We start from the raw sequence: 14,467 nt of genomic DNA, 5'->3' as shown, positions 1-14,467 counted from the left end.
GAATGACTCTTACCATAATATGTTACGTTAACATACCGGGCACGTTCTCAGTTGGTTATTTATGCGTCATATAACGTACACTTATTCAGCCTGTTGTTCACTATTCTTTATTTATTTTAAATTGCCTTTCAAATGTCTATTCTTGGTGTTGGGTTTTATCAAATAAATTTCCCCCAAAAATGCGACTTATATATGTTTTTTTTCCTTCTTTGTTATGCATTTTCGGCCGGTGCGACAAATACTCTGGAGCGACTTATATCCCGAAAAATACGGTACATGTTGCGGTTAATAGTATTCTATCTTTATTTGTCGTTATTTATATTTTCTGAATAAATTATGTGATAATGGTCATCTGTCAACTCATTGGTGTTCATTTTCAATCTATCAAGATAAAAAAAATATCAAAGTCAAATTATAGGATGTTATTTATGTAGTTTGATCATTTTCCTCGACTGGTGCGCGAACATCATGTGGTTTATTTATTTTTTTACATGTGTAGCATATTCTACAAAGAATTGCTATTGCGACATCTAGTGGACACATTTAGAATAGCAGTTTCTTTCATTCAAAAATGTTGGCTCATTTTTATACTTAGCAAACTCATCCCCGAAACCTGTTTGCGGGCCTGATTGGGCCCGCGGGCCTTACGTTTGACACCCCTGTTATATAGTAAACTTTGTGGATGGATCAATGGATTTAGCCGCTAAATCCATTGATGTCAGAAATCAGATAGGCTCCAGCAACCCCCGCGACCCCAAAAAGGGACAAGCGGTAGTAAATGGATGGATGGATGGAAATTAGCCTGTCTCTACCATGGCAACAGTTGACGGTGCTCTTTTTTCATTGGCTGTCCACAGCGCATGCGCATCAATGTCCTCTTTTTTCTCTCCCCCAGACAGGAAGTGTGAAGCACTCTTTCCACCATCCACCCCCAGCCTGACGCTTTTCATCACACCGCCTCGAACACATCTGATTAATGTCGCGGTAGTTCTTTATCACGTCGCTGTCCTTTTCACCGGCCAATTTCTCGGGTGTCTAGTTCGTTTGTCACCAACCCGCTGCCACTTTGACTTGATGGTTTGCCGATTCCGCTCTCCTAGGCAGACCAACCAGAAACCATTCATATATATAATCCCGCGAAGGAAGGAGGAGGAAGGAAGCTGGCGTTGAGTTCCATCTGATTTCTTGCAGCGTGGACCGGATGCGAGAGGCGAGCTCCAAGCTAACATGTTCGGGGACCGTGGCTTACGCTCACGGCCGCCGGCCGGAAGAGCAGAGCTGACTTGCCATGGCTGACCCGCTATGTGGTGGTCCGGACGTGCTGGATGAAAACCAACCAAAGTGTTTGGCGCACCTAAATCGACCCTCCTGAGACTATTTTTTGGTAACATATACCCTTGCTTGTCTTTTTTTTGTTGAGTAAATGAAAATACGTCAACGGAGCGTCCGTGCAGATGGAGCGGTGAGTCATGGCTGCTAAAGAGGAACTATACGCCAAAGTGACCCCGCGGAGGCAGCGCCAGAATCGGATAGGCACCGTCAAACATGGGTCCACTCTGGACGTACTGCTGTCCATGGGATTCCCCAAGACCAGAGCGTGAGTACACCGCCTCACTTTCAAATGAATATAGTCGAGTAATGGCACCTAACTAGTATCTTTGCGATATGTGACTCAGATGTTACACTTGCCACCATAGGCGTTGATCTACATTTCTGCCAGTGGGTGCTCGGTGTGTGTGTATTTTAAAAAATATATATATATAGACGTTCAGCGAAGTTAATATCCCATATGATTTGTGGCTTTATTATTTTGTCAAACGGACCAAACTCGCCAATCAATAAATCCATCAATCATCCATCCATTTATTTTCTACCGCTTGTCCCTTTTGGGGTGGAGGGGGGTGCTGGAGCCTATCTCAGCTGCATTCGGGAAGAAGGCGGGGTACACCCTGGACAAGTCGCTACCTCATTGCAGGGCCAACTCAGATAGACAGACAACATTCACACTCACATTCACACACTAGGGCCAATTTAGTGTTGCCAATCAACCTATCCCCAGGTACATGTTTTTGGAGGTGGGAGGAAGCCGGAGTACCCGGAGGGAACCCACACAGTCAATCAAAGTTTATTTATATAGCCCTGCGACCAGTGCAATGGACGTCGAGTGGATCTAGTTAATATTGTGAGAGTCCAGTCCATAGTGGGGCCAGCAAAAATGAACTACAACAAGATTGATTTTTCAAAAATGATTTTAAAGATTGAAAGTTGCCATCAATCCCTCGTGGGTGCTCGGCATTGTAGGCCCTGAGCACCCACAGGATCGGCGCCTATGCAAGTTGCCACACTCAGTGAGTCCTGGCTACACTCTTCAAACCTGTTTAATTTTTTTTACCCATTCATCTCTGAGAGAAGGTGGTTGCCAAGAAACAAGAAGGCACTGTGTGAATGAAATATAGGGCTTATGTAATAACAGGTCCATAATCTATTGACACAAGTGTTTTCCTCTATGCAGAACTACAGTATGTTTTTACGCATTTCAAATTTAAAACCAAGGCCACCAATAGCTCGGATTTCCATGGTGGAATCTGATTTGTTAGATTATCAGCATAGTCGACAATAGAGTTGGAATCCACAGGCAATTTGATTCTATTGGGTGACAATTAGATTCAGAATGGAGTCTCGATTCGACACAATTCTCATAATATATTATTTGATATATAAATTATAATAAAACATACGACTTATACGCACAGTGTGAGCCTAAAAAACGTATTTTTGAAAATTGTATCTACAAAAATCACAGAATTTTAATCAATTTAATACAAGTAAATAAAGCAACCCGATCCCAGCTTTACAGTATCACTTAGGATATACATGTACAATCAATTGAGAAGATAAACAAATACAATACTGGAGAAAATGTAAAAGCTACATTACTATTATCAATATTTGTTTAATGTTTGTTTAATGTTTGTTTAATGTTTTTAATCCAATACATTATTTAAAGAGGTCATCATGATTTATTTTTCTACATTTAAAAAACTTCCTTGTGGTTTACTTATTTACATGTGCTGGTGTTTTTTTTGGTCAATGTTTAGCATGGATTATGTTTTACAGATCGCTTTCTGACCGCCTCTTCAGGATGCGTCCTATTTACGTGCCTCCACTTTGACTGCGTCTTCTTCCCGCCCACTTTGTGTAGTTTTTAGCGCTACCGTTGCAAGTGTACTGATAGATACAGTATAGGAACTATACACTACTTAATGTTAGAAATGGCAACAGTGGAGGATGCATGTGCATGTACAAGCCAGTCTGTGCCACAACAGGAGGATAACGAAAAAGAAGGATCTTATTGACTACTACAGTGGACTACAGATGAAAACTAGCCTTCTGGCTATTTCTGGCTTTTTTAACCATGTGTAGTCATGTGTTTTATGAAATTGCATTGTCCCCTTTAAAATAATCTAAACTACAGCGCGGACTACAATGGTGGACTCACGCAAAGCACTATGGGTACATTTATACCATTTTTGCATAATCTGCTGACGGGTTTCCCAATGTTTACGTCACCAGTTGTGCAAATTCAAAACCGCTCATTTGGTGGAAGTAAAGATGATTTTATAAATATCTTCGCAATGCCTCCATAGTTTGATTTCAAATTTTCGGGACTCATGTAGATCCCAGATGCACAACTGCAGGTACCAATAGGTAGGAAAAGTTGGTTTTGCATAATGGGGCCCTTTTTTAAAAAAAAATAAAAGATTTTGGCAATTGATACGATTTTTGCGTTTCTGATTACACTTTTGATTCTGCTTCACAATTCGGTTCCTTAACGGTTCTATCGATTATCATTTGGAAAAAAAGAAAAAAAAGTGGATCAGCCTCAATTTTGTTTAGTTTAGAGGTAACATTACACTAGAAAGCCTACAGTGAGGCCACACACATAGCATAGAAGAAAACGATTACTTAATAAAACATAAATGTAATAAATAAATATTTTTATGTAGAATTTAACAAAACAAATATGTGGAAATTGCAGAAGAATGTAACATTCAGAATCAGAATAGTTTTTATTGCCATTATTTGAGAATGGGTTCACAAACTAGGAATTTTTCTTGGTGCAATCGTGCAACATACATAAAACACATATAACACAGATTTGGTAATAAGAAGAGCTCTAACTGAGCTATCAGATCTTGTTATAGACTTAGAAAGGAATTCAAAGGAGCTACTGTTAGGAGTTATTGTTCATGTGTCTGATCGCCGAGGGGAAAAAACTGTTCAGGTGGCGAGAGGTGTGGGTCTGGATGGACTGTAGTCTCCTGCCTGAGGGGAGAGGAGAGAATAGTTTGTGTCCAGGGTGAGAAGAGTCAGCTGTGATCCGACCCACACGCCTCCTGGTCCTGGAGGAGAACAGGTCCTGGAGGGATGGGAGCTTGCAGCCAATCACCTTCTCAGCAGCACGTACGATGGTCGGCTCCCACTTGAGGTCCTGGGTGATGGTGGTGCCCAAGAAACGGAAGGAGTCCACAATGGAGACAGGGGTGGGAGAGTCAATCAGGGTGAGGGGGGATGGTGGGGCTGTGACTTTCCTGAAGTCCATGATCATCTCCACTGTTTTCTGGCCGTTCAGCTCCAGGTTGTTGAGGCTGCACCAGGATGCCAGCCGGTCCACTTCTCTCCTGTAGGCGGTCTCATCGCCATCCGAGATGAGCCCGATGAGGGTAGTGTCATCCGCAAACTTGAGCAGCTTTACGGACTGGTGACTGGAGGTGCAGCAGTTTGTATACAGGGAGAAGAGCCAGGGTGAAAGTACACAGCCCTGAGGAGTAACAGTGTTTGTATACTCGTCCCGAAAATTAGGAGTGTCTACTGCAGCAAATAGACCACAAACTTAGTCGCTGCTAGGTAACACTGGTCTAGCGGCAGACGCAAACTAGTATGGCCCGCCTCGGCGCCAGTCAGAATCGGTTTCTCGTCATGCTCATCTAAATTAGAAGGCATGCATTTTAATTTAACAAATAATAGCGCTAACATGATAGGCAGTGTTACTACCTGTTGTATTGAGATGACATGCTAGCTTTACTGCTGTTCAAAAACGTGACTTTAATTTCTAAAGGTTGCATGCTGTGTGTATAACTGTTTTTAGCATATTGCTTGTATGTCCTCCAATCGATGAAATAGCAGCCTTATAATTACAAACCCCGTTTCCATATGAGTTGGGAAATTGTGTTAGATGTAAATATAAACGGAATACAATGATTTGCAAATAATTTTCAACCCATATTCAGTTGAATATGCTACAAAGACAACATATTTTAAGTTCAAACTGATAAACATTTTTTTTTTTGCAAATAATCATTAACTTTAGAATTTGATGCCAGCAACACGTGACAAAGAAGTTGGGAAAGGTGGCAATAAATACTGATAAAGTTGAGGAATGCTCATCAAACACTTATTTGGAACATCCCACAGGTGAATAGGCAAATTGGGAACAGGTGGGTGCCATGATTGGGTATAAAAGTAGATTCCATGAATTGCTCAGTCATTCACAAACAAGGATGGGGCGAGGGTCTCCACTTTGTCAACAAATGCGTGAGCAAATTGTTGAACAGTTTAAGAAAAACCTTTCTCAACCAGCTATTGCAAGGAATTTAGGGATTTCACCATCTACGGTCCGTAATATCATCAAAGGGTTCAGAGAATCTGGAGAAATCACTGCATGTAAGCCGCTAAGGCCGTGACCTTCGATCCCTCAGGCTGTACTGCATCAACAAGTGACATCAGTGTGTAAAGGATATCACCACATGGGCTCAGGAACACTTCATTAATCCACTGTCAGTAACTGCAGTTGGTCGCTACATCTATAAGTGCACGTTAAAACTCTCCTATGCAAGGCGAAAACCGTTTAACAACAACACACATTTCAAATTGTTTTTGGAAACTGTGGACGTTGTGTCCTCCGTACCAAAAACGAAAAGAACCATCCGGATTGTTATAGGTGCAAAGTTGAAAAGCCAGCATGTGTGATGGTATGGAGGTATATTAGTGCCCAAGACATGGGTAACTTACACATCTGTGAAGGCGCCATTAATGCTGAAAGGTACATACAGGTTTTGGAGCAACATATGTTGCCATCCAAGCAACGTTACCATGGACGCCCCTGCTTATTTCAGCAAGACAATGCCAAGCCATGTGTTCCATCAACGTGGCTTCATAGTAAAAGAGTGCGGGTACTAGACTGGCCTGCCTGTAGTCCAGACCTGTCTCCCATTGAAAATGTGTGGCGCATTATGAAGCCTAAAATACCACAACGGAGACCCCCGGACTGTTGAACAACTTAAGCTGTACATCAAGCAAGAATGGGAAAGAATTCCACCTGAGAAGCTTAAAAAATGTGTCTCCTCAGTTCCCAAACGTTTACTGAGTGTTGTTAAAAGGAAAGGTCATGTAACACAGTGGTGAACATGCCCTTTCCCAACTACTTTGGCACGTGTTGCAGCCATGAAATTCTAAGTTAATTATTATTTGCCAAAAAAAAATAAAGTTTATGAGTTTGAACATCAAAATATCTTGTCTTTGTAGTGCATTCAATTGATTATGGGTTGAAAAGGATTTGCAAATCATTGTATTCCGTTTATATTTACATCTAACACAATTTCCCAACTCATATGGAAACAGGGTTTGTATTACAAGTAGCGCTATTGCAATCTTTTGTTGCAAAATGTTAGTGTTCGTTTCGACCAGGCATCGCCATCTTGAGATCTGACGTCACCAAGCAACATGAGTGTTCCTGGTTCAATCTCCCACTTTCTACCAACCTTGTCACATCCATTGTGTCCTTGAGCAAGACACTTTACCCTTGCTCCTGATGGGTCGTGGTTAGGGCCTTGCATGGCAGCTCCCGCCATCAGTGTGTGAATGTGTGTGTGAATGTGGGAATTGTGTCAAAGCGCTATACAAGTATAACCCATTTACGCAGTACGCACTTTGCGTAATGACGTCATACCCACCCGGAAGCATCAGATAATTGTTTGACAAAATGGCAAGCGATTCCAAGGAATTGATACACTTCTTGATTCCCAGCCCTATTGAGGTTAAACAATTATGAATCTTTTTAAAACCGGAATAAATAAAAATCATAATTTGGATGTGAATCAAATTTTTTTTGAGCACCCCTAATCAACGATATTTTTTAAGGCGCACAGCTACGTACAGGTCACTAGAGTTGCATGATATAACGATATAAATTATATGAATTTGGCCTCCAAAGGCATGCACCTGGGGATAGGTTGATTGGCAACACTAAATTGGCCCTAGTGTGTGAATGTGAGTGTGAATGTTGTCTGTCTATCTGTGTTGGCCCTGCGATGAGGTGGCGACTTGTCCAGGGTGCACCCCGCCTTCTGCCCGAATGCAGTTGAGCTAGGCTCCAGCACCCCCCGCAACACCAAAAGGGACAAGCGGTAGAAAATGGATGGATGATTGGGCTGATGATAGTTTTTATACTCTCGCCATGTTAAAATGTATTTTGATGACACATTCCAGCTGTGTCACACAATTTTGATCGCGAAGAGCGAACAAAGGCGCAATGTGGGGCCCTTGCTAGTGAGCTAGCGGCTAATGTCTATCCACAGTGCAGCTGATAAATTATTAATCCTCGCCTCCATTGCAGCAAATAAACTGTTTTTTTCTAAGTCACTGGAAGACTAGAGGACAAGGAATAGGTAAACATAAACCATTTCACACTGTAGCAAGATACTAAAATGCATAGCTAACCACTAAGCTGGAGCCCTTGAATATAAACAAAGGTGGGGGATCGATACAGAGATCAACAATAATGATACCAAGTATAGTATCAGTATATGATTGATACTTCAGTGATTAGATCGATGTTTTTTTTTTGCTACCACAAAATCGTTTATTCTCTTATTTGTTATTGCTTACAAATATAAATGTTTTATGTAATAAAAGGGACTAAGGAAATTATACAACAATAATATATTGTTACACCGTCATCCTACTGTTTTTGTCAAATTTGAGTTCTGTTCAAAAATGTCATTTAATGATCCTGCAAATTTTAAGTATGCACATTAATCTGGCCTTTTCCCCCCCTTTAACTACTTAGTACTGGTAGTATAGATATCCAAATTTGTAATATCACCTAAACTAATGTCGAGTATTGAAACAGAAAAAGAAGTGCTTATAACGTTTAAACACAAGTGTAGATAGAATCATGCTACAGCAGACTGTAACCTGTTATTAAAAGGGACATATTATACAAAACCAACTTTTCTTACTAATTGGTAACTGTTTTTGTGTGTTTGGGATCAAACTATAGAGGTATGGTGTTTTCTTAACAGGTCTTTGAGAGGAACAAAGGAGAGCACTGGCTTTTAAAGAGCTATAAATGCGTCCCACTGTACATACGTTTTGAGTGTAACGACGCAGTAGGTGGGCACGATAATTAGGAAATGAAGGTGAAGAAAAGAGAAACTACCTTCTGCACACTTGCACGGACAGGAAAATAAGCCCAAATAAGCTAATACTTGTTAAAAATCAAGTGGAAAAACCGTAAGCGATTAAATTCGCAGGTGACTTTGGGGAAAAAAAACAATCCCAAAGTCGCTTATATTATTTGCTTGGCAACACTCCGTGCATCCTGTGTGTATAAGCTATCCGGTTCTGCCTCCACCCACGAGACAAAGATTGTGGATGACTGACAAGAGGATCCACTCTTTTCATTTAGTTTTCCACAAAGTTTGTTTTTTCTAGATGAGGGAAAACTCAAAATTGTGATATCACTGTCACCGAGTTGACCCACTAAGTGAGCAAGATAAACAAGAAATGGATGTGGAAAAAATTAGACTTTGCTTTTCAAAAAACTGTACTGGAGCTGACTAAATTTGAAATGGTCGAAAAGTTGTTTAGGAATTAGTGATTCTGTAACTATTCACAATAGTGTGACAGATAATTGTATTCTGAACTGAATGAAACAGGCACAAGGCATTTTGAAAGCGTTCTTGAAGCTATGAATGTAGGTTACAATCAAAAACTTAATCTGTTGGCTATGCAGTAGATTGCTACTTTTACTTAACTTGTTCACTCAGACATATCTACAATTACTGTGCATCATACAATGATTAAATAACTAGATCACACAAAAGCCCTTTTATATGTCCATGAACCTGAAATTATGTGTTTGATGTAATTGATATTTTTCTTTTAATGCATCAATTTGAGCACCAACAGCACGTACTGATTTAACCGATTTAAACATTTCATGTTATATACTCTAAAGCAGTAAAAAAATTGACTGACTTTAAAATGAACCTTATACACAAGACTTGATTGTACATACAGATTTACATCCAATTCCAAATTAGTGCAAACTGTTTATATATATATATATATATATATATATATATATATATATATATATATATATATATATATATATATACATACATATATATATATATATATATATATATATATATATATATATATATATATATAATCGCGATAATAAGTGTACTCTAGAAAGAATATTTTAAGTTTTTGATACCATGACTGATTTGCTTTAATGAAATTGTTTTAAACATTATGCTTTTTGAAACTGCTCAACACGATAAAGATATAAACACGTTTTAAAGAGATTAAAAGAAATACTTGCAGTGCGTTGGTGTCTTGCCAGATTTTCTATTTTGTACAAATACAGAATTTGTATTCCTGCTTAGGAGCACTTGCATTTAGAGGAGAGGATCCACAACTCCATGTTGACATAGCAGTGTCATGCATTAATAACACAAAATGTGGATTGTTACAATCATGCTTTGATTGTCAAAGATGTTGGGTGATATCTTTTCTACATGATTAAATGTTTTTGATATTCTGTACTTTCCATGTTGCACAAGTTAGTAGTATTAGTTTATTCTAGATATGTTAAAAATAACGCAAAAAAAAAAATAAAATTATGGAAAAAAAAAAGGAAATCATCTTGATAACATTACAGGAAGGTGCAGAAATAGAAACAAATATTTCACAATGAAAAAACATACAAAATGAAAACAATACATAATGGTTAGGTTTGTCCATCCATTCATCCATCCATCCATCCATCCATCCATCTTCTTCCGCTTATCCGAGGTCGGGTCGCGGGGGCAGCAGCCTAAGCAGGGAAAACCAGACTTCCCTCTCCCCAGTCACTTCGTCCAGCTCTTCCTGGAGGATCCCGAGGCGTTCCCAGGCCAGCCGGGAGACCTAGTCTTCCCAACGTGTCCTGGGTCTTCCCCGTGGCCTCCTACCGATCGGACGTGCCCTAAACACCTCCCTAGGGAGGCGTTCGGGTGGCATCCTGACCAGATGCCCGAACCACCTCATCTGGCTCCTCTCGATGTGGAGGAGCAGCGGCTTTACTTTGAGCTCCCCCCGGATGGCAGAGCTTCTCACCCTATCTCTAAGGGAGAGCCCCGCCACCCGGCAGAGGAAACTCATTTCGGCCGTTTGTACCCGTGATCCTGTCCTTTCGGTCATAACCCAAAGCTCATGACCATAGGTGAGGATGGGAACGTAGATCGATCGGTAAATTGAGAGCTTTGCCTTCCGGCTCAGCTCCTTCTTCACCACAATGGATTGATACAGTGTCCGCATTACTGAAGACGCCACACCGATCCGCCTGTCGATCTCACGATCCACTCTTCCCTCACTCGTGAACAAGACTCCGAGGTACTTGAACTCCTCCACTTGGGGCAAGATCTCCTCCCCAACCCGGAGATGGCACTTCACCCTTTTCCGGGCGAGAACCATGGACTCAGGTGCTGATTCTCATCCCAGTCGCTTCACACTCAGCTGCGAACCGATCCAGCGAGAGCTGAAGATCCTGGCCAGATGAAGCCATCAGGACCACATCATCTGCAAAAAGCAGAGACCTAATCCTGCAGCCACCAAACCAGATCCCCTCAACGCCTTGACTGCGCCTAGAAATTCTGTCCATAAAAGTTATGAACAGAATCGGTGACAAAGGGCAGCCTTGGCGGAGTCCAACCCTCACTGGAAACGTGTCCGACTTACTGCCGGCAATGCGGACCAAACTCTGGCACTGATCATACAGGGAGCGGACCGCCACAATCAGACAGTCCGATACCCCATACTCTCTGAGCACTCCCCACAGGACTTCCAGAGGGACACGGTCGAATGCCTTCTCCAAGTCCACAAAACACATGTAGACTGGTTGGGCAAACTCCCATGAACCCTCAAGGACCCTGCCGAGAGTATAGAGCTGGTCCACAGTTCCACGACCAGGACGAAAACCACACTGTTCCTCCTGAATCCGAGGTATGACTATCCGGCGTAGCCTCCTCTCCAGCACACCTGAATAGACCTTACCGGGAAGGCTGAGGAGTGTGATCCCACAATAGTTAGAACACACCCTCCGGTTCCCCTTTTTAAAGAGAGGAACCACCACCCCGGTCTGCCAATCCAGAGGTACCGCCCCTGATGTCCACGTGATGCTGCAGAGTCTTGTCAACCAAGACAGCCCCACAGCATCCAGAGCCTTTATGAACTCTGGGCGGATCTCATCCACCCCCTGGGGCCTTGCCACCAGTAGATTTTTTACTACCTCAGCAACCTCAGCCCCAGAAATAGGAGAGCCCACCACAGATTCCCCAGGCACTGCTTCCTCATAGGAAGACGTGTTGGTGGGATTGAGGAGGTCTTCGAAGTATTCCCTCCACCGATCCACAACATCCGCAGTCGAGGTCAGCAGAACACCATCCGCACCATACACGGTGTTGACAGTGCACTGCTTCCCCTTCCTGAGGCGGCGGATGGTGGTCCAGAATCGCTTCGAAGCCGTCCGGAAGTCGTTTTCCATGGCTTCCCCAAACTCCTTCCATGTCCGAGTTTTTGCCTCCGCGACCGCTGAAGCCGCACACCCCTTGGCCTGTCGGTACCTGTCCGCTGCCTCAGGAGTCCTATGAGCCAAAAGAACCCGATAGGACTCCTTCTTCAGCTTGCCGGCATCCCTCACCGCCGGTGTCCACCAACGGGTTCTAGGGGTACCGCCACGACAGGCACCAACTACCTTGCGGCCACAGCTCCAATCAGCCGCCTCAACATTAGAGGCGCGGAACATGGTTCATTCGGACACAATGTCCAGCTCCTCCCTCGTGACATGTTCAAAGTTCTTCCGGAGGTGGGAATTGAAACTCTCTCTGACAGGAGACTCTGCCAGACGTTCCCAGCAAACCCTCACAATGCGTTTGGGCCTGCCAGGTCTGTCCGGCATCCTCCCCCACCATCGCAGCCAACTCACCACCAAGTGGTGATCGGTAGAAAGCTTCGCCCCTCTCTTCACCCGAGTGTCCAAAACATGAGGCCGCAAATCCGACGACACAACTACAAAGTCGATATATATATATATATATATATATATATATATATATATATATATATATATATATATATATATATATATATATGCACTACTTCTGTAATATACTTATAATCTATTAGGTTGAATAAAACATTCTAAACAAAATGGATGTCACGTGTCAGCTTTAACCATTTCCTATACTGTAAAGTAATCCTAAAAAAAAACTATTAAAAAAGCTTTACTTTTCATATTTGTCATCAAGTTCTGTATAATAGCTTTAAAGATCCGTCATCTGGCTTAGCTGCAGGGAACAAGGGGTTTATTGTGCTGGAGGGGGAGTGTAAAATACAGATACGCCTTCATGCACAGACACACATATAAACAAGAATCATCCCTTCTGTTTAATTGAGAGGAATTTCTGCCGAGTCATTCAGGAATTAACCAGTGTAATCAGTTAGCAGCTGCAAGGACAGTTGGTTGTCCGCTCACGCCTATCATGTCCCATATCGGGGAGAAAATTTGCAAACTGATCTCATTTAGACTTTATCACCCTGCAAACATGAATGTAATTGTAACAAAAGACACATGTTCATTTGATCACCTTAAATTCTAATCACTGAAAGTCATATATACATACATAACAATACAAATTGATTAGTTCCTATTTTACATCTAAGGAACTAACTAAAATGTAATGAATTGGTAAACTATAATATCTTTAAAATAATGTACAAAGTACATACAGACATTCTACCAAACAATATTTAAACCGCTTTAATAAAAGTGAAAGTTTTCATGATTTAAAATACATTGAGATCTTTAATACATTGACATTTAGAATAGTGACAATGGAAAGACACATTTGAATCAGAGGTGATAGTTTATAGAACAAACTTGATAGTGAAACAACACAATGTCAGTATCTTTCGGTTTTAAAAAAATGTTAAAATAACGATGATGAAAAAAATATGATTTGGAGTAAATTATTGTTTTCAAGTTTGTTTATTTTGTTTGATTTTATGAAAAATAAATATTGCCTAATATTCTAAATTGAACAACAAATGTTGCAACTGTGTGAATAGGGGGCAGGTATAAGCTTATACTACTCCTTTTTAATATTGTATTATTAAGTTTAATATTTTAATTGTTTTTTGTTTGACCTTTTAATGAATGAAATAAAAACAAAATGGAATAAACAGATCAATGACAATGGAGGTTTTTCTGTCAAATTTCCAATTTTTAATATCTTCAGAGGGAGTTGGTTCATGAAACTATAACAAGTATAGTAGACCTTCACCAAACACAACATTAGGTACACTTGCACAATATAATGTGAGCATATACTATAATGATCGAAATATCTGTTTTAGATTTAGTTATTTTGGTTACATGGGTGTAGAACTGAATGTGTCAAATTAGTTTTAATACATACTAAATCTAGTTCAGCTAAATAAAATAATCACAAAACTAAGTTGAATGGTCATAAAGTGCCAACATTTGAGGTTTGATCAAAAACATTTTCAGGAAAACTAAACTCGTAAAGGCTCTGATGGCAAAGACGTTAAGCCCGTTGAGTTGGACCGGTGCCACAAATACATTTGGTGGTACTTGTTTGCCCTCGCTTATCAACACATTATAATGCGACTATCTGTGAATGAAACATGTTGTTACCCCTCCAGACATTAGATGGCATCATAAATAAGCTTTTTAACACACCTCATATAGACATGGTCTGCCAGAGAATAAGAAAACGTAGCAGGAGGGATCCGGTTGCCAAACCTTCTAGATTCATTTTGTTTAAAAGTGTATTGGAAATAGAGCAAATTGCATCATAGGAAAGTGTTTGGCTGCTTAGTACAATATGAAAAATTAAATTACATGCACCAATACATTTTACCAAGCAGATGCTAATGTACTATATATAACCTGCAGCTAAAGCGCAATGACTGACTAGCATGCAAGTAACCAAAGAACCTCATGTTTCCTGTCATTTTTCTAAACTGTCTATACAAAGTAAAGACAGAGTTTAATCTGGGTTCTGACTGGGACTGAATCTTTCGATTATTTTAATAATCGAGTAATCTATAG

At 40.9% G+C, this 14,467-nt stretch overlaps 1 protein-coding gene across 2 annotated transcripts in view; it reads left to right on the top strand.

Moving 5' to 3' along the window:
• Nucleotides 1-892: 892 nt before the first annotated feature.
• The window catches only part of LOC133650497 (ubiquitin-associated and SH3 domain-containing protein B-like), a 55,407-nt gene continuing 41,832 nt past the window's right edge, over nucleotides 893-14,467 (top strand). The window contains exons 1-2 of one of the 2 annotated variants that reach the window (XM_062047813.1): nucleotides 893-1,384; nucleotides 1,455-1,597. In XM_062047813.1, coding sequence (XP_061903797.1) covers nucleotides 1,470-1,597 — 128 coding nt within the window. In that variant the 5' untranslated portion in view covers nucleotides 893-1,384; nucleotides 1,455-1,469. Of the gene's footprint in view, nucleotides 1,598-14,467 lie in introns of both variants that reach the window. The other variant, XM_062047812.1, reaches the window with a different exon arrangement.

Source organism: Entelurus aequoreus, linkage group LG05 (genome assembly GCF_033978785.1).
Source record: "Entelurus aequoreus isolate RoL-2023_Sb linkage group LG05, RoL_Eaeq_v1.1, whole genome shotgun sequence".
Lineage (NCBI taxonomy): Eukaryota > Metazoa > Chordata > Actinopteri > Syngnathiformes > Syngnathidae > Entelurus > Entelurus aequoreus.
This window is presented reverse-complemented; position numbering and strand designations above follow the sequence as displayed.